This window comes from Homarus americanus, unplaced genomic scaffold (assembly GCF_018991925.1).
Source record: "Homarus americanus isolate GMGI-L3 unplaced genomic scaffold, GMGI_Hamer_2.0 scaffold48354, whole genome shotgun sequence".
NCBI lineage: Eukaryota > Metazoa > Arthropoda > Malacostraca > Decapoda > Nephropidae > Homarus > Homarus americanus.
Window position 1 is genome coordinate 2,199,113 of NW_024723833.1, and position 24,260 is coordinate 2,223,372.

The 24,260-nt window shown below is 45.1% G+C and overlaps 1 protein-coding gene across 3 annotated transcripts in view; it reads left to right on the forward strand.

The window, feature by feature from the left end:
• The first annotated feature begins 17,239 nt into the window (after nucleotides 1–17,239).
• The window catches only part of LOC121863733 (SEC14-like protein 1), a 77,082-nt gene continuing 70,061 nt past the window's right edge, over nucleotides 17,240–24,260 (forward strand). For all 3 annotated transcript variants that reach the window (XM_042362484.1, XM_042362485.1, XM_042362486.1), the window contains exon 1: nucleotides 17,240–17,414. In XM_042362484.1, coding sequence (XP_042218418.1) covers nucleotides 17,295–17,414 — 120 coding nt within the window. In that variant the 5' untranslated portion in view covers nucleotides 17,240–17,294. The remainder of the gene's footprint in view (nucleotides 17,415–24,260) is intronic.

Below are 24,260 nucleotides of genomic sequence, written 5' to 3' on the forward strand. Positions count from 1 at the left end.
CTACACTACGTGACCAGGTTGTAGGTCAGGTGTGCCAGCCAACACTGTGTATACTTGGTGTGTTCTCTTGTATTCCTCTTGATCATTGATGTACAGGGGTGTAGGCGTGGTGTACACATGTGGGTGGGGTTTACACAGGAGAGGTGTACACGTGTAGGTGGGGTTTACACAGGAGGTGTACACGAGTAGGTGGGGTTTACACAGGAGAGGTGTACACATGTAGGTGGGGTTTACACAGGAGAGGTGTACACGAGTAGGTGGGGTTTACACAGGAGAGGTGTAGGTGGTGGAGGCAGTAGGTGAGGGGTCGCTTTGTCCCTCCCACGTACCGGCCGTCCCACGTTATGATTCATTCCTGCCACCACTACCAGGGATAGGGGCGGTGATGGTGGTGATGGTGGTAGTGGTGAGTGGCGATGGTGGTAGTGGTGGTACTGGGTGGCGATGGTGGTGGTAGTGTAGGTAGTGGTGGTATGGTGATCGTGTTATCTTAGACTCCAGACACACCCACCCACACCTGCCCATCACTATCACCACCATCTTCCGTTTCCATAAATACTCTTCGTTAATTTTCCCCGTAATGGGTGATAAGAACACCTTGTTAATTATAGTCTCAGTGCAGGTATGACGACACATTGAATCCACCGCGCGCGCCCACACACACACACACACACACACACACACACACACACACACGAGTGGACGAGGTATCGGTATACAAGTATTTATTTTCACAGTATTGATATGTTTAGCGAAATTATGGTCTGCCGAGAACGTTAATGAATTCGTTAGATGTGGTATACTGTGGTGGTTGGTTGTGGTGGAGGAGTGATGGCAAGGATGGTGGTTGGTTGTGGAGGAGTGATGGCAAGGATGGTGGTTGTGGTGGAGGAGGATGCAAGGATGGTGGTTGTGGTGGAGGAGTGATGGCAAGGATGGTGGTTGTGGTGGAGGAGTGATGGCAAGGATGGTGGTTGTGGTGGAAGAGTGATGGCAAGGATGGTGGTTGTGGTGGAGAGTGATGGCAAGGATGGTGGTTGTGGTGGAAGAGTGATGGCAAGGATGGTGGTTGTTGGAGGAGTGATGGCAAGGATGGTGGTTGTGGTGGAGGAGTGATGACAAGGATGGTGGTTGTGGTGGAGGAGTGATGGCAAGGATGGTGGTTGTGGTGGGAAGAGTGATGGCAAGGATGGTGGTTGTGGTGGAGGAGTGATGGCAAGGATGGTGGTTGTGGTGGAGGAGGATGCAAGGATGGTGGTTGTGGTGGAGGAGTGATGGCAAGGATGGTGGTTGTTGTGGTGGAGGAGGATGGCAAGGATGGTGGTTGTGGTGGAGGAGATGATAGGATGGTGGTTGTGGTGGAGGAGGATGGCAAGGATGGTGGTTGTGGTGGAGGAGTGATGGCAAGGATGGTGGTTGTGGTGGAGGAGTGATGGCAAGGATGGTGGTTGTGGTGGAGGAGTGATGGCAAGGATGGTGGTAGGACAGGATGTTCACCACCTATTTGGCTTGTTGCCATAATAATGACTCGTGTCTGAAGACTTACTTTAGGATGTGTGTGTGTGTGCGGGCGGTGGATCTGTGGGTGGCTGGGCCGGTGTTCAAGATAATTAAACCGTAGATTATAAATTCTTTACCCGCTAGATCAATAAGAGGGAGGTTTACCTCTCATAAGCCCTCCAACTCACAGCCCACTGCCCACTAGTGCCATACCCACAGTGCCACCCACCAGTGCCAACCCACCAGTGCTTCCACCCACCAGTGCCTCCACCCACCAGTGCCTCCACCCACCGTTCGGATTCACACACAAAAAAAACCCTTATTGTTTTCCTCCTCGCTAGACATACGTGAAGACGCCCCCTAGCTGGCAACACAAAGCAACCACACAAATATCGATCAAAATAGCATCAAATTTCCTATAAGAATGGAGTATAATTTCATATAATGCTTGTGTTCTCGTATCATTAATGGCAGAAAAATTGACGTGATTAAACTTGATAATAAGCATATTTTTTTTTTCACTTTTTTATATTTTTTTTAGTTTCTTCAATAAAAACCTTGGCTAAAATAAGAACATTATTTTAGTGATAGAAAGTGACTCAGAAGAGAACTATACAATGTTGAGTGTTAAAGTCTGATGTTACTCCCAACAACAAATTGTGAAATATTGCGTTGTACCTTCCATTGTATTGCCTGCTGGTGGTGGTGATGATGATGGTGATGGTGCCTGGTGGTGGTGGTGATGCCTTGTGGTGTTGGTGCCTGGTAGTGGTGTTGGTGCCTGGTAGTGGTGTCTTGTGGTGGTAGTGGTGCCTGTTGGTGTTGGTGCCTGGTAGTGGTGTTGGTGCCTGTAGTGGTGTTGGTGCCTGGTAGTGGTGTTGGTGCCTGGTAGTGGTGTTGGTGCCTGGTAGTGGTGTGGTGCCTGTAGTGGTGGTGGTGCCTGGTAGTGGTGGTGGTGCCTGGTAGTGGTGGTGGTGCCTGGTGGTGTTGATGCCTGGCAGTGGTGATGGTGCCTGGCAGTGGTGTTGGTGCCTGGTAGTGGTGTTGGTGCCTGGTAGTGTGTTGGTGCCTGGTAGTGGTGGTGGTGCCTGGTATTGGTGTTGGTGCCTGGTAGTGGTGTTGGTGCCTGGTAGTGGTGTTGGTGCCTGGTAGTGGTGTTGGTGCCTGGTAGTGGTGTTGGTGCCTGTAGTGGTGTTGGCGCCGGTAGTGGTGTTGGTGCCTGGTAGTGGTGTTGGTGCCTGGTAGTGGTGTTGGTGCCGGTAGTGGTGGTGATGCCTGTAGTGGTGTTGGTGCCTGGTAGTGGTGTTGGCGCCTGGTGGTGTTGGTGCCTGGTAGTGGTGTTGGTGCCTGGTAGTGGTGTTGGTGCCTGGTAGTGGTGTTGGTGCCTGGTAGTGGTGGTGATGCCTGGTAGTGGTGTTGGTGCCTGGTAGTGGTGTTGGTGCCTGGTAGTGGTGTTGGTGCCTGGTAGTGGTGTTGGTGCCTGGTAGTGGTGGTGTTGGTGCCTGGTAGTGGTGTTGGTGCCTGGTAGTGGTGTTGGCGCCTGGTAGTGGTGTTGGTGCCTGGTAGTGGTGTTGGTGCCTGTAGTGGTGTTGGTGCCTGGTAGTGGTGTTGGTGCCTGGTAGTGGTGTTGGTGCCTGGTAGTGGTGGTGCCTGGTAGTGGTGTTGGTGCCTGGTAGTGGTGTTGGTGCCTGGTAGTGTGTTGGTGCCTGGTAGGTGGTGATGCCTGTAGTGGTGTTGGCGCCTGGTAGTGGTGTTGGTGCCTGTAGTGGTGTTGTGCCTGGTAGTGGTGTTGGTGCCTGGTAGTGGTGTTGTGCCTGGTAGTGGTGTTGGTGCCTGGTAGTGGTGTTGGCGCCTGGTAGGGTGCCTGGTAGTGGTGTTGGTGCCTGTAGTGGTGTTGGTGCCTGGTAGTGGTGTTGGTGCCTGGTAGTGGTGTTGGTGCCTGGTAGTGGTGTTGGTGCCTGTAGTGGTGTTGGTGCCTGGTAGTGGTGTTGGTGCCTGGTAGTGGTGGTGATGCCTGGTAGTGGTGGTGATGCCTGTAGTGGTGGTGATGCCTGGTAGTGGTGTTGGCGCCCGGTAGTGGTGTTGGTACCTGTAGTGGTGTTGGTGCCTAGTAGTGGTGATGATGCCTGGTAGTGGTGATGGTGCCTGGTAGTGGTGTTGGTGCCTGGTAGTGGTGTTGGTGCCTGGTAGTGGTGTTGGTGCCTAGTAGTGGTGTTGGTTCCTGGTAGTGGTGTTGGTGCCTGGTAGTGGTAGTGGTGATGGTGCCTGGTAGTGGTGTTGGTGCCCAGTAGTGGTGTTGGTTCCGGTAGTGGTGGTGATGAGTGGTAGTGATGGTGCCTGGTAGTGGTGATGGTGCCTAGTAGTGGTGTGTTGGTGCCTGGTAGTGGTGGTGATGCCTGGTAGTGGTGATGGTGCCTGTAGTGGTGTTGGTGCCTGGTAGTGGTGTTGGTGCCCTGGTAGTGGTGCCTGCTGGTGGTAGTAATGATAGTGATGCCTATAGGTCCTGGTTTCTAAGTTATAGTAAGTCGCATGATCTATATATACTGTAAAGATATAATACTTCATAACAGACAGACAGACAGACAGACATTACACACGTGGCGGCCAGAATAGCATGGAAATTGGAACTTCTCTCACTAAATACATCCGGTCATCCCCAGTTAGTGGAATACTTACAAGGCCGTTCTAGGGGTTTCAGTTTGGCATGATGCTATATTTAGAACCTTGTGTGTGTGTGTGTGTGTGTGTGTGTGTGTGTGTGTGTGTGTGTGTGTGTGTGTGTGTGTGTGTGTGTAAAAAACATTTCAAGATAACTTTTTGTTTTGTTTTAATTTGTGGGGATTAGCACACGGGGCACTGGTCACTGACTCACATCAGAGCCCGGGGCGAATATATAATAATAATAATAATAATAATATAATAATAATAATAATAATAATAATAATAATAACTTTTATTATTATCATTATTAGAATTACAAAAATGAATAGAATACTATAAATAAAATAAACTAAAATAATAATAACCATAAATAAATACAAAAACGAAAAAATAAATCAAGTATGAGAAACAATATACAGTTTGTATGTTGTGTTGTCAATAGTAAGAGAAACAATTGAGACCCTGCAATTGTGTGTAAATGAGGCAGAAAGACAGATCAGCAACCTGGGACTTGGTCACAATTTTCGTGATGCCATATGGCAGCAGGGTCTACCATTAGACAACACATTATGCTACCTACTACCTGTTTATAGTGAGTTTGCGTATGATTTAGTGCCACAACACACCTGTACATAATTACAAGTGTGTGATGATGATAAAAAAGTCAACTATACCCGACACACCTGCAGTTTTGTACATGTTTAAAATCAAGTCTTTAAAGTTGGTCAAGAGACGGTCTTCAATAACAACACCATGTCGACAATTAACACACGGATATGATATCTTAGGCCTTTATATGTATGTATATGTATGTATGTATGCATGCATGTATGTATGTATGTATGTATGTATGTATGTATGTATCATCTTCCTAGACTCCTTAGTTACCGACCGATGAACGCCAGCACAAGAGGTGTGGGGTTTGCTTGGTGGAATTCTTATCAACAGGACAGACCAGCTCATGTTACCTCCACCTGCCCAACCTCGGCTCACGGTCGCTGAATGATAACTGAATCTATATTGGTGTTCTGAAGTCTTTGTTGTGTGTGTGTGTGTGTGTGTGTGTGTGTATGTGTGTGTGTGTGTGTGTGTGTGTGTGTGTGTGTGTGTGTGTGTCCTACCTGAAATTACCTTTACCTGTGATTTATAATTTTACTCCAGATTTATACCTTTACCTGTGATTTGTACCTTTATCTGTAACGCAATTGTTAACCATTGGGCACAAGAACTGGCGAACTTTCGTCAGGTGGCCAGCAACGTGCCATCGATGGGTTTAAGAAGGGAACGTCAGGCGTTGTTGAATGCTCGCACTGACGCTGATTCTGGATGCGGAAACATCGGGGTGAATGTGGAGGTTGAGGTGCAGGTGAATGTGGAGGTTGAGGTGCAGGTGAATGTGGAGGTTGAGGCAGATGGTAGGCAGGTGAATTGGAGGTTGAGGGAATATGGTGTTGAGGTGCAGGTGAATGTTGAGGTTGAGGTGCAGGTGAAAGTGAGGCAGGTGAATGTGGAGGTTGAGGTGCAGGTGAATGTGGAGGTTGAGGTGCAGGTGAATGTGGTGGTTGAGGTGCAGGTGAATGTGGAGGTTGAGGTGCAGGTGAATATGGTGGTTGAGGTGCAGGTGAATGTGGAGGTTGAGGTGCAGGTGAATGTGGAGGTTGAGGTGCAGGTGAATGTGGAGGTGAACGTGGAGGTTGAGGTGCAGGTGGAGGTTGAGGTGCAGGTGGAGGTTGAGGTGTTAGTACTGGGTGACGGTGTTAGTGTTGGTAACTTGGTGGTGTATTGCTTCAGGTGAAAATATTTATCTTACTTCACCCCTGTTTGAACCTCAAGTCACGGGGCTTCCTAATGCTGTGTATGTATGTATGTATGTATGTATGTATGTATGTATATGGCGACCTGTGGTGTAATGGTCAGCATGCTCGCCTCGCAAGCAACTGGGTGAAACTATGGGCAAGTTTCTTTATGCCGTTTGCCTCTGTCTACCCAGCAATATTTGGGGACCTGGATGTTAATCGATTTGCGGATCGTGTTCTGGGGTAATGGTTAGCCAGTGCAGTTGGCGAGTTGTCCGGTCTTCTCGGATTATTCCTGGATACTGGGTCATGCAGCTCGTTAACTTAGGGTGTGGTTGTTGTGTTGGCAACAGCGTCTACACCTTAAACAAATTCACATTTTCCTCTTACTTGGAGATATGAAAACACAACACTAGATGACGCACCTTAATTAACGACACAAACATAGCGTCTTAAATTGGTTTTTGTAAGACCACCGCCGCCCTGAATATATTCCTTCTCAACTTCTGCAGGAAATTAAAACTCTCTCTCTCTCTCTCTCTCTCTCTCTCTCTCTCTCCTCCTCCCTCCTCCTCCTTCCTCCTCCTCCTCCTCCTTCTCCTTCGTCTTCTTTTTCGTCTTCGTCTTCGTCTCCGTCTCCGTCTCTCTCGTCTCTCCTCTCTCACCACCACCTACATGAGAGAAGGGCAGGACGAGGGGGGGAGGGGGGGTAGGTTAAAACACATGACAGGCCGCCATCATGGTGTTGACAGTAGCAACAGGTTGAGTGTAGTATAGAGTCGCCCATAGTGTCGTCACCCTGATCACAAAACGACATTTTCACTGTGATATGTTGACCAGAGATTTTATATTGATTATTATTATTATTATTATTATTATTATTATTATTATTATTATTATTATTATTATTGATTATTATTATTATTGATTATTATTATTATTATTATTATTATTGTCGTCGTTGTTGTATGTCATCCCTTCCCTCTTCCCTTCATCCCTTCCCTCTTCTTCCCTTCACCCCTTCCCTCTTCTTCCCTTCACCCCTTCCCTCTTCTTCCCTTCACCCCTTCCCTCTTCTTCCCTTCACCCTTTCCCTCTTCTTCCCTTCACCCTTCTCTTTCTTCCCCTTCACCCCTTCCTTCTTCCCAACCCTTCCCTCTTTTTTCTCGTCACCCTTCCTTCCGTGTCTCCTTCTCTTCCGTAACCCTCTTCTCTCTTTCTCGTCATCCCTCCCCTTCCTGCCTCCTTCCCTTCAAATTCTCCTCTTTTTTTTTCTCGTCACCTCTTCCTCTTCCCGTGTCCTTCCTCTTCCCGTAACCCCTCTTCTTGTCACCCCCTTCCTTCTTCCTGCCTCCTTCCCTCTTCTTCGTCACCCTCCTTCCATCCTCTTCCTTGTCACTCCTTCCTCCCCCACCCCTGAGAGTCGTCACCACCAGCCAGATGTTGTGTGACGACCCACTGCACTGCCAAGCCTCGTTAACAATCGCGTATAATTAATTATTCACTCTCATCTGGTGACGCTTTGGATTTGTAGTTGATTACACACACACACACACACACACACACACCTTTACAGCAGCAAGAAGAGGAATGAATGACAGCGAATGAAAGGAAAATGTGTGTGTATTTGTTATCGGTTCTGCCTACACAGTATTAAATGGTAATGTTGCACTGGATTACCACAAGAGATGTGTGTGTGTGTGTGTGTGTGTGTGTGTGTGTGTGTGTGTGTGTGTGTGTGAAGGTAATAAAACGTATAAACAAGACTCAATAACATGATAAAACTGGACTCCTCTTCATCATAACAGATCAACTTTAAAAGACCAAAGAGCTAGTCTCATAATGGTGTCCCCGGGAGCATTGTTGCCGCCCCTGTCTAAGTCTTCTCAACCGTTCATATTAATAATTGTCGCAGGTAAAAGTAAATAAATAAATAAATAAATATATACAAATAAATAAGTAAATAAATAAGTAAATACAAATAAATAAGTAAAAAAAAATAAAAATAAATAAATAAATAAATAAATAAGTAAATAGATAGATAAATAAATAAAAGAAGTATGATAGATAAACAGTAACTCATTAATACACTAGATGGAACAATAACTTAACGTGTGGTGATGAAGTAAAGGTTGATCTTACATGAGGCAGAGGACTGTGAGGACTATGATGGTAATGTGAGGACTATGATGGTAATGTGAGGATAATGTGAGGACTATGATGGTAATGTGAGGATAATGTGAGGACTATGATGGTAATGTGAGGACTATGATGGTAATGTGAGGACTATGATGGTAAGGTGAGGATAATGTGAGGACTATGATGGTAATGTGAGGATAATGTGAGGACTATGATGGTAATGTGAGGACTATGATGGTAATGTGGTGAGGATAATGTAGAGGACTATGTGAGGGCCATGATGGTAATGTGAGGATAATGTGAGGACTATGATGGTAATGTGGGATGGGATATGATGAGTGAGTGGAATGTGAGGACTATGATGCAATGTGAGGATAATGTGAGGATATGTGAGGACTATGATGGTAATGTGAGACTAAGATGGTAATGTGAGGACTATGTGAGGGACTATGATGGTAATGTGAGGATAATATGAGGAGTGGGATTTGATGGTAATGTGAGAGGACTATGTGAGGACATGATGGGTAATGTGAGGACTATGTGAGGACTATGATGGTAATGTGAGGGACTATGATGGTAATGTGAGGATAATGAGGACATGTGAGGACTATGATGGTAATGTGAGGATAATGTGAGGACTATGTGAAGACTATGATGGTAATGTGAGACTATGATGGTAATGTGAGGATAATGGGACATGATGGAATAGGGATGGTAATGTGAGGACTATGAGGGTGAGGAATGTGAGGACTATGTGAGGGACTATGATGGTAATGAGGGACTATGATGGTAATGTGAGGACTATGGATGTGAGGACAATGTAATGAGGATAATGTGAGGACTATGTAGGGACTATGATGGTAATGTGAGGACTATGTGAGAAGGAGGATAATGAGGACTATGTGAGGACTATGATGGTAATGTGAGGGAGGAATGTGACTGTGTGGGACTGATGAGTATGTAATGTGAGACAGATGGTAATGTGAGGATAATGGAGGACCAGGGGACTATGATGGTAATGTGAGGATAATGTGGGGACTATGATGGTAATGAGGATGGACTAATGGTAATGAGGACTATGATGTGTGAGGACTATGTGAGGACTGTGGAGGACTATGATGGTGATGGCAAGAGGATAATGTGAGGACTATGTGAGGACTATGATGGTAATGTGAGGGACTATGTAATGTGAGGACTATGATGAGGTAAATGTGAGGACTATGATGGTAATGTGAGGACTATGATGGTAATGTGTGAGACTGAGGAATGTGGTATGTGAGGACTAAGGGATAATGTGAGGACTATGAGGACTATGATGGTAATGTGAGGATATGTGACTATGTGAGGACTATGATGAATGTGAGGACTATGATGGTAATGTGAGGACAATATGTGGTATTTAGGACTCGATATGTTGTTGTTGTTGTTGCTGTTGTTGTTGTTGTTGTTGTTGTTGCTCACTGTATTTTTTCCCACCTACACCGTTACATTTCAATTCCAAATATTGTTTCCTGCCCGCCTGACCTGTTCCGACCGGGACCCCCTCCCTTCCCCTTTCCCGTCACTCCTTCCCTCTTCCGTACCCTTCGCTCCTTCCTCTTCCTCTTCCCGTCACCCCTTCCCCTTCCTGACCTGTCCCTCTTCCGTCACCCTCCTCCCGTGTTTCCCTCTTCCCTTCGCTCTTCCACCCCCTCGTCTCGTCACCCTTCCTCTTCCGCCACCCTTCCCTCTCCGTCTCACCTTCCTCTTCCCCCTGCCGTCACCCTTCCTCTTCCCGTCACCCCTTCCTCTTCCGTTCCTCTTCCCGTCACCTTCCCTTCCTTCCTCCCCTTCCCTCCCGTCACCCTTCCCCTTCCCTTCCCTCTTCCGTCCTTCCTTCTCCTCTCCGTCTCGCCACCCCTTCCTCTCCGTCTCGTCACCCTTCCCTCTCCGTCTCGTCACCCATTCCTCTTCCGTCCATCCCTTCCCTCTTCCCACCCCTTCCCTCGTCTCGTCACCCCTTCCCTCTCGTCTCGTCACCTTCCCTCCCTCTCGTCACCCCTTCCCTCTCCGTCCTGTCACCCCTTCCCTCTTCCTCCTGTCCATCTCGCCACCCCTTCCCTCTCCGTCTCGTCACCCCCTTCCCTCTTCCTGCTCACCCCTTCCTCTCCGTCACCCCTTCCCTCTCCGTCACGTCTCGTCACCCTTCTTCCCTCCCGTCACCCCCTTCACCCCTTCCTCTCCATCTCGCCACCTTCCTCTCCGTCTCGTCCCGTCACCCCTTCCTCTCCCGTTCCCTCTTCCTCCTTCTGTCACTCTTCCCTCTTCCGTCCTTCCTCTCCGTCCGTCTCGCCACCTTCCCTCTCCGTCTCTGTCACCTTCCCCTTCCCCTTCCTCTCTCCCCCTTCCCCTCCTCTCGTCCTGTCCCTCTCCGTCTCGTCACCCTTCCCTCCCGTCCCGTCACTTCCTCTTCCTCCACCCTTCCCTCTCCACCACCTTTCCTCTCCCCCTCCGTCTTCCCTCCCTCTCCCTCTCCGTCACCCCTTCTCGTCACGTCACCTTCCCTCTCCGTCTCGTCACCCCTTCCTCTCCGTCCCGTCTGCCCTTCCCTCTTCCCGCCACCCCTTCCTCTCCATCTCGCACCCTTCCCTCTCCGTCTCGTCACCCTTCCCTTCGCCACCCTTCCTCTCCGATCTCGTCACCTTCCCTCTCCCCGTCACCCCTTCCCTCTCCGTCCCGTCCTCACCCCTTCCCTCTCCGTCCGTCACCCTTCCCTCTTCCGTCTTCCCTCTCCGTCTCGTCACCCCTTCCTCTTACCCACCCTTCCTCTCCGTCCGTCACCCTTCCCTCTCCGTCCTGTCACCCTTCCCTCCGTCTCGTCACCCCTTCCCTCCGTCTCTCACTCCTTCCCCTTACTGTCACGGGCAGCTCAATCAGACGACACATTTAACGTCATTTCCATTATCGTTTACTTAAAAAAAATCACAATACAAAAAAATAATCAATTAAATATATTTCGGCTCAACCAAACCTAACCTAACCAAACCTAACCTAACCTAACCTAACCAGACCAGACCAGGCCTGACCTGACCTGACCAGACCAGACCACACCAGACCACACCAGACCACACCAGACCGGACCAGACCAGACCAGACACACACCAGACCGGACTTGACCTGACCAGCCAGACAGACCTGACCAGACCAGACCAGACAGACCACCACCAGACAGACCAGGAGCCAGACCAGACCTGACCTGACCTGACCAGACCAGACCAGACCAGACCTGACCAGACCAGACCAGACCTGACCAGACCAGACCAGACCAGACCTGACCAGACCAGACCAGACCTGACCAGACCAGACCAGACCAGACCAGACCAGACCTGACCAGACCAGATCTGACCAAGGATCCTCGTGTTCTTCACCTGCCCGCCAAACTTGAAGTACTTGAGCTAGAACAATGTGTGAGATGTACTTGGCACGAGGACACGTTGGGGGGGGGGGGGTAGGTTACACAAGGGTTTTATGTAAGGGGTTGGGCGACCGGGCATTACCTGGTGGTGTTTTAATCAAGGAGATAAATGAGGATTATGTTTATTGGTCGTCTGTACCTGATGTGGTATATCTCGACTTTAGCAAAACCTTCGACAGAGTCCCCCACGAAAGACTAATTAGAAAGGTAGAAGCTCATGGCATCAAAGGTGACAAATCCTTAAATGGATTAGGGCGTGGTTACAGGACAGGAAACGGCGAGTGAGCATTAACGGCATTAAGTCCCATTGGAGCAACGTCACAAGTGGAGTTCCCCAAGGCTCAGTATTTGGACCATTATTATTTATTATATACATAAACGACATAGATATCGGCATAGACAGCAACATAAGTAAATTTGCTGATGACACTAAAATAGGACGTGTTATCAAATCTGACGAGGACTCGGCAAAACTACAGGAAGATCTAAACAAATTTTTCGAATCGTCTGAAAAATGGCAGATGAAATTCAACGTTGACAAATGTAAAGTACTCAGTATAGGAGATGTAAACAGGGAAACCAGATACCAGATGAACAACGATGCCATAGAGAAATCCGACTGCGAGAGAGATTTAGGAGTAATGATAAGTAGGAACCTTAAGCCAAGTAAACAATGTGTTTTTGCTCGTAACAAGGCTAATAAAGTACTTGGGTTCATACAAAGGAGTGTTAGTTACAAGACTAGCGAGGTCATCCTAAAACTGTATCTTGCTCTTGTGAGACCACACCTGGATTACGCAGTTCAGTTCTGGTCACCGTATTACAGAATGGATATAGAATCCTTGGAAAGAATTCAGAGGAGAATGACAATACTAATCCCGGGCATTAGGAACCCTGAGTATAGAGACAGGTTAAAGCATCTTAATTTGCACTCCCTGAGAGACGTAGAGCGAGGGGCGACCTGATAGAGGTGTATAAGTGGAAGGCAGGGCTAAACAAAGGGGACATTACAAAGGTACTCAAATTATCCAACCAGAGCGAACTCGTAACAATGGTTTTAAATTAGACAAATTTAGATTTAGGCGTGAAATAGGTAAACACTGGTTTGGAAACAGAGTAGTGGATGAATGGAACAAGTTACCAAATATCATCATTAACTCGAATACTCTGAATAGCTTCAAACATAGGTTGGATGCTCATATGAGCAATAGGGGTTGGGTGTAAACGGGACTGCCCAGTATGGGCCAATAGGCCCGCTGCAGTTTCCTCCATTCTTATGTTCTACTTCTCTACATCCTTCTATCTGCCTCCTACTTCATCTCTCTATCCCCCCCTCTCTCTTCCCTCTTCCCTCCTACTCTCCTGTGCCCTTTCCATTCCCCCTATACCACCTCCTCGACCGTCTTCCTCTCCTATCTTTATCACACCGTTGCCCCTTCCTATATTGTCTCCTTCCTCCCATTTCCCCTAAACATTATTGATCTCTTTTATTCCTCTTCCTCCTCATTGTTCATACATCTTCCCATTTCCTCATCCTCATTGTTTTGTCCGTTCTCCTATTTCCTTCTTCTTATTCTTCTTTAGCCTTTACTTCTATCTCCTACGTTTCTTACCCTTTATTTCTCTCCCTTTACCCCTACCCCCGTCTCTTTCCTCCCCTCTTTCCCTTCTTCCTTCCTTCCCCTTGCTCCCCCTTTCCCTTGCTCCCCTTTCCCTTGCTCCCCCCTTCCCCTTGCTCCACCCTTCTCCTTGCTCCCCTTCCTTGCTTCCTTCCTTGCTCCCCTTCCTCCCCCTATCACCCTTTCACCCCGACCTTGAGAACTTTGGCAGACAAGAGAGTTATAAAACATGTGATAAGAGATGAGAGAGAGAGAGAGGAAAACTTATCGACGTATTGATTAGATGACCCGCTATTGGTGAAGTCTTGATATATCTGGTGTTATGACCCAACTCCTGGTGGAGGGGTCTTGAGGCAGCTGTAGGGCCCAGTGACACGTGCCTAGAGGTACAGCAGCGTCACCAACACCACAGCTGCACCACACCCACAGCTGCACCACACACAGCTGCACCACATACACACACAGCTGCACCACCCACACACACAGCTGCATCACGCTTCATCACTCTACCCAGAATCTTTTGGTAACATGACGCTGCTCTCGTAACAAATTAAGGGAAATATTAACCATATATGAGGCCAAGAGTCCGTGGCCAGAGTTCCAGCAATAATAATAATAATAATAATAATAATAATAATAATAATAATAATAATAATAATAATAATAATAATAATCTCAGTCTCCTCCTATTGAACCCTTCTAGATAGAGAGTTACGCCAGGCTGTGTGATTGCCCGTACTGGAGGTGTTATGTAATGGTAGGGGCAGGGGCTTCTTCTGGCGCTCGTTGGGGGGGTCTGTCGAGGGTAGCATTAGCAGAGGAGAGAGGATGAAGTGGAGTGACATGGGGTAAAGTCTCTCTCTCTCTCTCTCTCTCTCTCTCTCTCTCTCTCTCTCTCTCTCTCTCTCTCTCTCTCTCTCTCTCTCTCTCTCTCTCTCTCTCCACTTTTATATGTGTGTGTGTGTTGTATAGGGTGAGCATGGAGGGGGAGGCAAGCTATAGGATTACCTTCACAAAAGTAGGTTATGGATCTACCACAGTAAGAGTGTAGTGTAGTGTGTTGGTGCTCGTTGAAGTTGTAGCAGTGATAGCAATACATTTTTAGCGTCACGTAGATTTGGCATCCCCTATAGCTCATTTCACCCGATGGTTAGGTTAGGGTAGGTTAGGTTAGGTTGGATGAAATTAATGTGGGTTTAGGTTAGGGTGTTTATCAGATCGAATAAATTGGGGTTTTTAATCTTCACGGGACACCATTTTGATTCCACACATTATACACACTATAACTTATCATAGGACCAAAGCGATTAGTCCAAGTTTGGTTAGTGTCAGGCTGTGGTTGTGAGTGCGGGACTGTCAGGAGATGTAGTTAAACAATTACACGAATAAAAACCGTGTCAGTTAATCAGTCAGGAAAGGTGACCTCAAAAATGTGTGGTATCTTGTTGTGGCTGGTGAAGTATTTTATTTTATCTTGTTTTTACTCACAATTACTTTAATGTTTACAAAAAAATATCATATTTGTTCCGTTTTTTTTTTTGTTCATAATATAATAATACAGTAATGGTTGCCCCTCGTGTAACGAGGATGGCCGGCCCAAGGACCACCTAGGCGTGAATTTGTTTAAGGTGTAAAAGCTGTCGCCAACACAACAACCACACCCTGAGTTAACGAGCTGCATGACCCAGTGTCCAGGAATAATCCGAGAAGACCGGACAACTCGCCAACTGCACTGGCTAACCATTACCCCGGAACACGATCCGTAAATCGATTAACATCCAGGTCCCCAATTACTGCTGGGTAGACAGAGGCAAACGGCGTAAAGAAACTTGCCCATAGTTTCACCCAGTTGCTTGCGAGGCGAGCATGCTGACCATTACACCACAGGTCGCCATATACATACATACATACATACATACATACATACATACATACATACTGTACATACATATGCTGATAACCACATAGGAAACAAGAAAACACGAAGTTCCCATGCGCTTTCGTGTAATTCACATCTTCAGGGGTGAGTACAGACTGTACTCACCCCTGAAGATGTGAATTACACGAAAGCCTTTGGGATCTTCGTGTTTTCTTGTTTCCTATGTGTTTATCAGCATATACATGGATCACGCGCACCTACAGTGATTTATTTGCATACATACATGCTTACAGTCCCTCCCTACGCCGATCCGTGTGTCATGGAATTTTAAAACGCAATAGCTCAGACCAGGAGAGATAACTCTCAAGTGTCAGACTTCCTGTGTTGCTCCATGGCAACATAACATCTTGGTAGAGTTAGATAGTCATTTGTTTATTTTCATTCTCGTCCAGAGTTCCGTAACTGTTGTGGTGTGGCGGAGATCTCGTTCTTTCTGTCTTTGTTTCTTTCTTTCTAATATTTTAAGCATTTTCATCTGCTACTTCTCAGCGTTCCTGTTCGCTGTATCTCTTGTCCACAAAAATCCGTCTTTGTTGGAAAGTATATAGCAAAAGCTTTCATCTAACATCCGTATTATAATAATAATAACAATAATAATAATAATAATAATAATAACAACAACAACAACAACTTTCAGACTTTATTATATACTGTATATTGAATGCGTTATTTTATTTTAATCTACTGTATGTATAAAAAATATAGAACATGTGAATAGACAAATAATAAGATTTTTTTCAAGTTTTAAATTGAAAAAAATATATAATTCTTTTCGTAAGTACTGTAGTTAATAAAGCAGTGAGTTAGTAGAGGAAGTGAGTCTGGTGTATCGTGGTTGTGGGCACGATAGCTGTACTGGGCCAATTTCTCCCGCCAGAAATCAATTACCGTTCCTACGTTATTTTATGTGGCGTCGCTCGTGCCAAGGAAATGGTCTCTCGCAGTTTTGCTTGCTGCGGCTTGGCCTCCATATATTTCTAATAGTTTAGTGACTCTTAACAGGTAAACTTATATCATACGAACTTTGGACAGGTAACCAACGGTGTGGTATCCATGTTCAACACAGCAACTGAATTAATACAGGAATAGTGGAAGATCATTTACATACGGTCTCGAGGTTGAGAGGAGTCCGTGATGATGATACATAATTAACTGTGTTGGTGGATGTTGCTTCTTGTTTGCGTGAGATGAAAGTAGAATGTCAGAACGAATGGAAAACGAACACAACAAGTACAAGTATAAAATAGTTGTAGTATCTGACCATGACTACAGATGTGCCAGGAAGGTTAGTTTGTACACCACACACCAGGTGGCACCACGTCATACACTCCGATACACTTTTATACCACTGCAACTAAGTACGAGCCATTAGTACACCTGTTTACACATGGTACTGTACGTTAAGGAAGCAGTAGGTGGTAGACGCATCACCTGGGGAGCCTAAAGTACAGGTAATGGTCGAGGATGGTGAAAAGTATTGGCCAAGAAAGATTATATAAGACGTCTTGCACAGTATTACACCATCTTAATCTTCTCGGCACGTCTACACACTTCACCTTGTCCATATAGTGAAGATGATGAAGTAATGTGTCCTTATGCGGATGATAGACTCGTCGTGGCAGAGTATAACTTGGTTCAAGGTCACTATTGATGATGTAGTCTTAGGAAATCCTGTTGGTCACACGAGATAGAGTTCCTGTGTGTGTGTGTGTGTGAGTGAGTGAGTGAGTGAAGTATTCTTTATATTAATATGTATGTATTAAGAGCTGTATTAATCTCTACCTTAGCACCCACCACCAGCGGCTCTGATGTGACCCTCATAACGCCACTCTTCATAACCATTTTCTCACCTCCACAGTAGCGAGAAGTTTGCAGTTTAAACAAGTTATTGAGTATTGAGCTGCTGCGGGGCATAAGTTTTTGCAAGAATATATTGTGACCAAATAATAGGCATTGAATAAAGAAAATTTTGTGTTGTATTGCCTTGTCACCTGCCATGGCTTGTTTTCCCGAGTACTGTACAGACCACGACAATATCCTGCTACACACCAAGAGCTTGTCCAGTAGTCAGCAGCGTGATGGCGGCTCATGGTTTACCTTCTAGTGCTGACAATACGAGACACTTGTAAGTAACGTGTTGACCTCTTGTGTTACAGGCGTACGTACGGCGCTTCCCCAAGTGCGACATGATCCCCGTCATGGCTGGCACCGACATCCTCAAGGAGACCGTCTCCAAGGACGGCGCCATCAACCAGGTCTCCCGCCGCTGTAGACTACACGTCGAGGCTCCTTACCTCCTTAAGAAGGTCAGTACTAACACCTCTTACATCTTCAGTACGGTCAGTGCTCCACTCCCTCAAGGTCAGTCCATCATTGTCCAGAGTACAGTAGGTCCTGTAGCGAGTACAGTAGGTCCTGTAGCGAGTACAGTAGGTCCTGTAGCGAGTACAGTACCTGTGCCTCCTCCTTGTGTGTGTTGATCGCATCAGTAACTTAGCCAATAATCTTGATGTTAGAGACCCCCCCCACCTCGGGCACTCCCTATCTGATGAAATAAGCTAGGGTGTTTAATCTTTAGGTTAGGTTAGCTTAGGGTTTTTAATCATCTAATGAAATAAGTTAGGGTGCCTAATCTTCACGTGATTCCATACATGTGGTTAACATTTATAATAATAGTTAACCCTAACAGTCTGCAGTAAACGTTGTCTTCCTGTATTCTCAGAAATGTTGTTACAAGTTGAGTTATTTGTGTCACTAATGATGTCAGAATTAACGAAAAATTTGACTAACTGGATCACTTGAAGATTAGCCACCCCATTTTTCACCTGATGATGAAACACCCTAATGCTACCTGTGGGGTGTTAGGTTAGGTTAGGTTAGGTTAGGTTAGGTAAGGTAAGGTAAGGTAAGGTAAGGTAAGGTAAGGTAAGGTAAGGTAAGGTAAGGTTAGATTAGGTTAGGGTAAATTCGGTTAGGTTAGATTCAGTTAGGTTGGGTTAAAGTGGGTTAGATTAGGTTAAGGTAGGGTAGGTTATGGTTGTTTAGGTTTGTGTTAGGGTGGTTAATCTTCTGGTGATCTGACTTCCTTATTATGCAAGACAAAAATGCCGACTACAGTGACATCAAAATAACGCGGAGACTGTTAAGTTATTTCTTGTTATTTAGCCATCGAGAAACATTAAACTTTCGTCTGGGTGACGTATAATGGCCGTGACGTCACTCCTAACACTACACGTCCTGGAACAACACCGCATTGTTTTGACTTATTGAAAAAAGATCTATATTTTTAAAGGTGAACTGACCTTGTGTGTCACGCTTAGTGCCTATTTATTATAACTTATTGTTATTTTCACCGTGGGAGAGATTCTGTTATGTTAATTTTATCTCTTTTTAACGGGAGCTAAGTGAACAGCGTATTTAGTTAACTTTATAGTCTGGGTATAATTCCCCTGTTGTTTTGTGAATTTTACCTTAAGTCAGCCAGTTACGTCTTTATTTACAAGGAAATTTCTCGACTTGGGAACTTGGAGAATCTCAACCTTTGTTCGCCAGAGACTCGTTACCTTGGAGATAAGTTCTGTGACGTGTTATAATGATGAGGTTGTGTGACGTAATTTTCCCTTGTCTTTGTTGTGTTAGAGAGGTGTGGTGTGAGAGGGGAGAGAGTAGGGTGTGTGAGAGGGGAGAGAGGGGGAGAATGGTAAGGGAGGGAGGGTGGGGTGTAGAGTATATGAGTGTGGGAGAGCTTATTGAATAGTGAAGGCCAAGAGAATATGCTCTTGTGGTGAGAGAGAGAAGCAGATAGACTCAACCTAACCTAACCAGGCCTTGTGACCTAACCCAACCTTCCTTCATCACCACTTTTACCTGGCTGAAAGCTCTCTCTCTCTCTCTCTCTCTCTCTCTCTCTCTCTCTCTCTCTCTCTCTGAATGCTAGTGTTCAGGGTAAACTCTCGGTACTGTATTTATATTCTAGCAAAAAGGTTAGGTTAGGTTAGGTTAAGTTTGGTTAGGCTAGGCTAGGTTAGGCTAGGGCCAAGTGCGCACATGGACGTTTTTTTATCACTTGAAGATTGGACACCCTAACGTATTTCACCTGATGATTAATTAAACACCCTAATGCAAACCTAACTTAATCTAACCTAACCATGACTAACCCGACTTAACATAACCCAATCTAAACTAAAATCCTCAACTAATCTTTTGTTTTGATGAAGTTTTATGCCTCCAGTTTTGAGTCGGTTCCATTTCTATTTCCTTGGCCATGAGAGGTTTTATATATACAGTATATGTTGGAGAGAGGTGTGTGTGTGTGTGTGTGTGTGTGTGTGTGTGTGTGTGTGTGTGTGTGTGTGTGTGTGTGTGTGTGTGTGTGTGTGTGTGTGTGTGTGTGTGTGTGTGTGTGTGTGTGTGTGTGTGTGTGTGTGTGTGTGTGTTCGTTCGTTCGTTCGTTCGTTCGTTCTTGACAATATATTATTGATCTGCAAGGTCAAGTTCGTAAATCAGAATAGCTGCCTCGTAACATTTGGTTTACCTTGTCGTGCTGGGCGCCTTAAGGCTCATTCATAGTGTTGCGAGACCAGAGTCAGGTAGAGCCAAGGTTAGGTTAGGGTTGGAAAGACATGGTAAGGCGAGGTAGAGCCATGGTTATGTTATCTTAGGTGGAGCTATGGTTAAATTAATTTGTTTATAATTTTAAAAATGTTTGTTCGGCTATGGGTCTATATTATACACACCTATATAATGTACAGGTACACACGGTAAAAAAAAAGTATTGCCCACGCTGTGTGAAACAATATGTCACCGCGCACGAAGGATTTTGACAGAAGTTGCAGTGTTCATTTTGAAATTCATGGGACCTCTCCATAAAGAGACCTTTAGGGACAAGTGTACTTATCTTGTTAATATAGACAATGCACAAAAATACGTAGGACCAATGTGTGGTGTCATGTCTTGTACACATGGAAAGGAAAAGAGCATTGATGTCGCTCTCATGAAAAATGCTCACAATGTTTTATGACCTATACCTCCCACGTTCCTCTTCAGAATAAAATGGAGGTGTCATGTCAAACCTTCCCTTTCGATAAACCTGGTTATATAGTGTTTGTATAGGGTTTGCTGGGAACCTCTGTGGCAGGTTGAGATGCGTTATTTATTCTGATGCGACTGAAGGCCGGCAGTTTCGTTTTATTAGACAGTTCTCTATTCTGTACAATGACCTGTTTTCATTCACCAGTGTGTGTGGTTAATTCTTGGAGGGCATGTGTACATTTTAACTCATTCTTACATGGATCTCTCTCTCTCTCTCTCTCTCTCTCTCTCTCTCTCTCTCTCTCTCTCTCTCTCTCTCTCTCTCTCTCTCTCTCTCTCTCTCTCTCTCTCTCTCTCTCTCTCTCTCTCTCTCTCTCTCTCTCTCTCTCTCTCTCTCTCTCTCTCTCTCTCTCTCTCTCTCTCTCTCTCTCTCTCTCTCTCTCTCTCTCTCTCTCTCTCTCTCTCTCTCTCTCTCTCAACTGATAAAGAGTACACCATATTTCAAGTACTGTGTAGATCAATAATGGACTTCTGGAATGGTTTAGTTTGAATGTGTTAACTAATAACAAAGCCGCGGTATTATGTGTGACACATTGAATGACAGGCTTCCTGCTAAATAAAAAACGTTCATATTTTGTGAACACAGTGTACAATGTTTTACGTCACGATAAGATTTTTTCGCTGTTAGTAAATCATAACGTCATTCAGATAATTGAAACAGCTCATTTATATATATTTGAAAGAACATAATCGCTACTTGCACATTGTATAACTGACTCAGTTTAATTGTATTTTTCTTTTGATGATGCAATGAGACATTGTGCAGTGTGGACCAGTAAAGAATGTTTGACGTCAGCGCTCGCCAAGCTACAATTTATATTAAACATTGCAACAGAGTGCGGAGAATTGTTTTGCCTTCTGACGGAAAGTGGTGTTTTGGTACAGGGGCTGACTGCTCATTTGCTCCTGCTGGTAAGGTAATCTTTTTTGACTAATTTGATGTGCAGCATGAGAAACATGTGTGAGTGTGGACCAGTAAAGAATGTTTGACGTCAGCGCTCGCCAAGCTACAATTTATATTAAACATTGCAACAGAGTGCGGAGAATTGTTTTGCCTTCTGACGGAAAGTGGTGTTTTGGTACAGGGGCTGACTGCTCATTTGCTCCTGCTGGTAAGGTAATCTTTTCAGACTAATGATGTGCAATAAAATTGTGATTGTTCATTGGCAGCACCTGAGCTGGAAACTTGTAGTGGGTGTCGATACCATCTGACCGTCGGACATGTTTTTTTTTTCCAATTTCTTGTCTGTAACAGGCAGGCACTACAGGATGTTGGCATGTAGGGCCTACTGTACAGGATGGTGGCATATACTGTACAGGATGGTGGCATATACTGTACAGGATGGTGGCATATACTGTACAGGATGGTGGCATATACTGTACAGGACGGTGGCATATACTGTACAGGATGGTGGCATGTACTGTATAGGACGGTGGCATATACTGTACAGGATGGTGGCATATACTGTACAGGATGGTGGCATGTACTGTATAGGACGGTGGCATATACTGTACAGGATGGTGGCATATACTGTACAGGATGGTGGCATGTACTGTATGGACGGCACTGTGCAGGATGGTGGCATGTGCTATGGGATGGTGGCATATCTGTGCAGGATATGCTGTACAGGATGGTGGCATGTGCTGTATAGGACGGTGGCATATCTGGGGATGGCATGCGCGCTGGGATGGTGGCCTGCGCAACACGCAGGATGATGTGCTGTATGGGGACGGTGGCATATACTGTACAGGATGGTGGCATGTACTGTATGGGACGGTGGCATACCGCTGCGCCTGGGATGGTGGCATGTACTGTATGGGATGGTGTATACTGCTGGGATGGTGGCATGTACTGTATGGGATGGTGGCATACCGCGGGATGGTGGCATGTGCTGCTGTGGGATGGTGGCATGTGCTGTGCGGGATGGTGGCATGTGCTGTATGAGATGGTGGCATATGCACTGCTTGCGGGACGGTGGCATATACTGTACAGGATGGTGGCATATACTGTACAGGATGGTGGCATGTACTGTATAGGACGGTGGCATATACTGTACAGGATGGTGGCATATACTGTACAGGATGGTGGCATGTACTGTATAGGACGGTGGCATATACTGTACAGGATGGTGGCATATACTGTACAGGATGGTGGCATGTACTGTATAGGACGGTGGCATATACATTGTTTCTTGGGATTACAGAGTCTCAGATCAAAACAATATTTTTGTTTTGTTTACACAGTGACCGCTGGGGATATTGTATTGTTTTAACTGTTTAAGTTGTGGAAAGTGTTTGCTGGAAATATTTCCGATAAATACATTTCTGGGAGTATACCAGGGTTGTCAGATGGCCGTTTCCACGGCCAAATTTATCTAATTAGGCCGTAAAATACTTCGCCTGGCCGTGAAAAATGGATGGTAACGGCCAAACTTTTTGGCCGTATTTTGGCCGAATTTTGTAAAACACGTATTATCCTCATCTAGTGGATTTTGAAGAAAAGTCTAACAGATTTTCAAATTTCACAATGAAAATGCTGGCTCAGTTGTTAGTTCTCATATTTGAGTTGTTCAGGCTGAACGTGTCCAGCATATGGGTTAAGCTTCAGAGTTTACAAGCCATCTGAGTTACTTTCTGAAATTCCGAGTGCCAGTTTTCAAAATGTCCACTAGTAAATGGAAAGGGTCCTAGGACAGTGGTAGAAAATATAACAAACCAGGGGACGGTGACGAACTATACGTTTTTGCTTACGCCAACTAGTGTTATCAAGTTCTCCACCATTATCATGCTCCACCACCATTTCAGATTAAGGTAAATCTTCACTGTAGACTATAGATATTATGTTTATGTAATTATTGGGCTTTCAATTCTAAGTGAAAATTTGGTTTTATTACGAAATTTTAAGTGGATATTGTAGGGGATACTTTTATTTTGTGTGGATTGCAAAAATAGCCTTGTGCTTCCCATCCAAAAAGTTTTGGCCGAATTTTTGCCGATTTGGCCGTGAGATGGCGTGAATGTGGCCGTGAAGCTTGTCGTACATCTGGCAACCCTGGAGTATATACTGCCTTTTGACACGGTAAAACACACACACACACAACTCTAAAAGTTACCACATTCATATGTAACCTGTATATTCACTCCATATTTCTATTCCATTTTGTACTGAAAGCTTTTGTTAAACGACCCACTTCCTAGTGTGACTATAATGTACAGTATTGTGTCATTTCTGTCCATTGTATATTTTCAGCCTTTGGCAGCTGTATTGTTCGTTAAACTGTTTATTATTATTACTGACACACTAACACGGGTGGAGAAACTGCCCTAGAATTGTGTGTGTGGAGAGGGGGCACACTTTGTAAGTCTTCATCTCTGGTATCTTTAAGGCTTCTGGGGGAAAATGTCCTGCTATGGTAGTTTTATTAGTAAGTGTTTGTTATCTAGGTTTAAAATACAGAAGACTGAGAAAATTTTATATATCATAACTGATATGTTGTGTCTTGGGAACCATGCATTTTTTTCTTCAGTTAATTAAGTACTGTACATGTGTGTGAATCATATTTGTTTCTCAGGAGCTATTGACTCTAATTAGGACAGAAGAACATTTGATATGATGTTTAGTAGGATACGCTGGACAGCATCTTCTCACATGCAGTACAAAGTTTTTACAATGAGTGCAGATACTCCCTCAGGAACTACATAATAATTGTCTTGCTGGCATTTAATTTTGTCTGATGTGTGAAAAGCAAATCTCTGTGCATACAACTTTGGATGTGGAAAGAATTTGCAAAATATTTTCATAAATTTATCTACTGGCATTAGATCTGATAGATGTATCGATAAACTGTAGGTGTGATTTCCTTTATTGTGCTGTACTATGTTGCTTAACTACATCACTGTGTTGGTTAATGTAGCATATAATTTTGAACGATGGGATGAAACTGTTTTACCATAATCCTATGATATACAGTACACTGAACTGCATAGTAGCATTTTATATTATTTTAGACAGATTAGTACTGTATGGTTATTTGGTGGCTATTTTTCATTCATGGAATTTC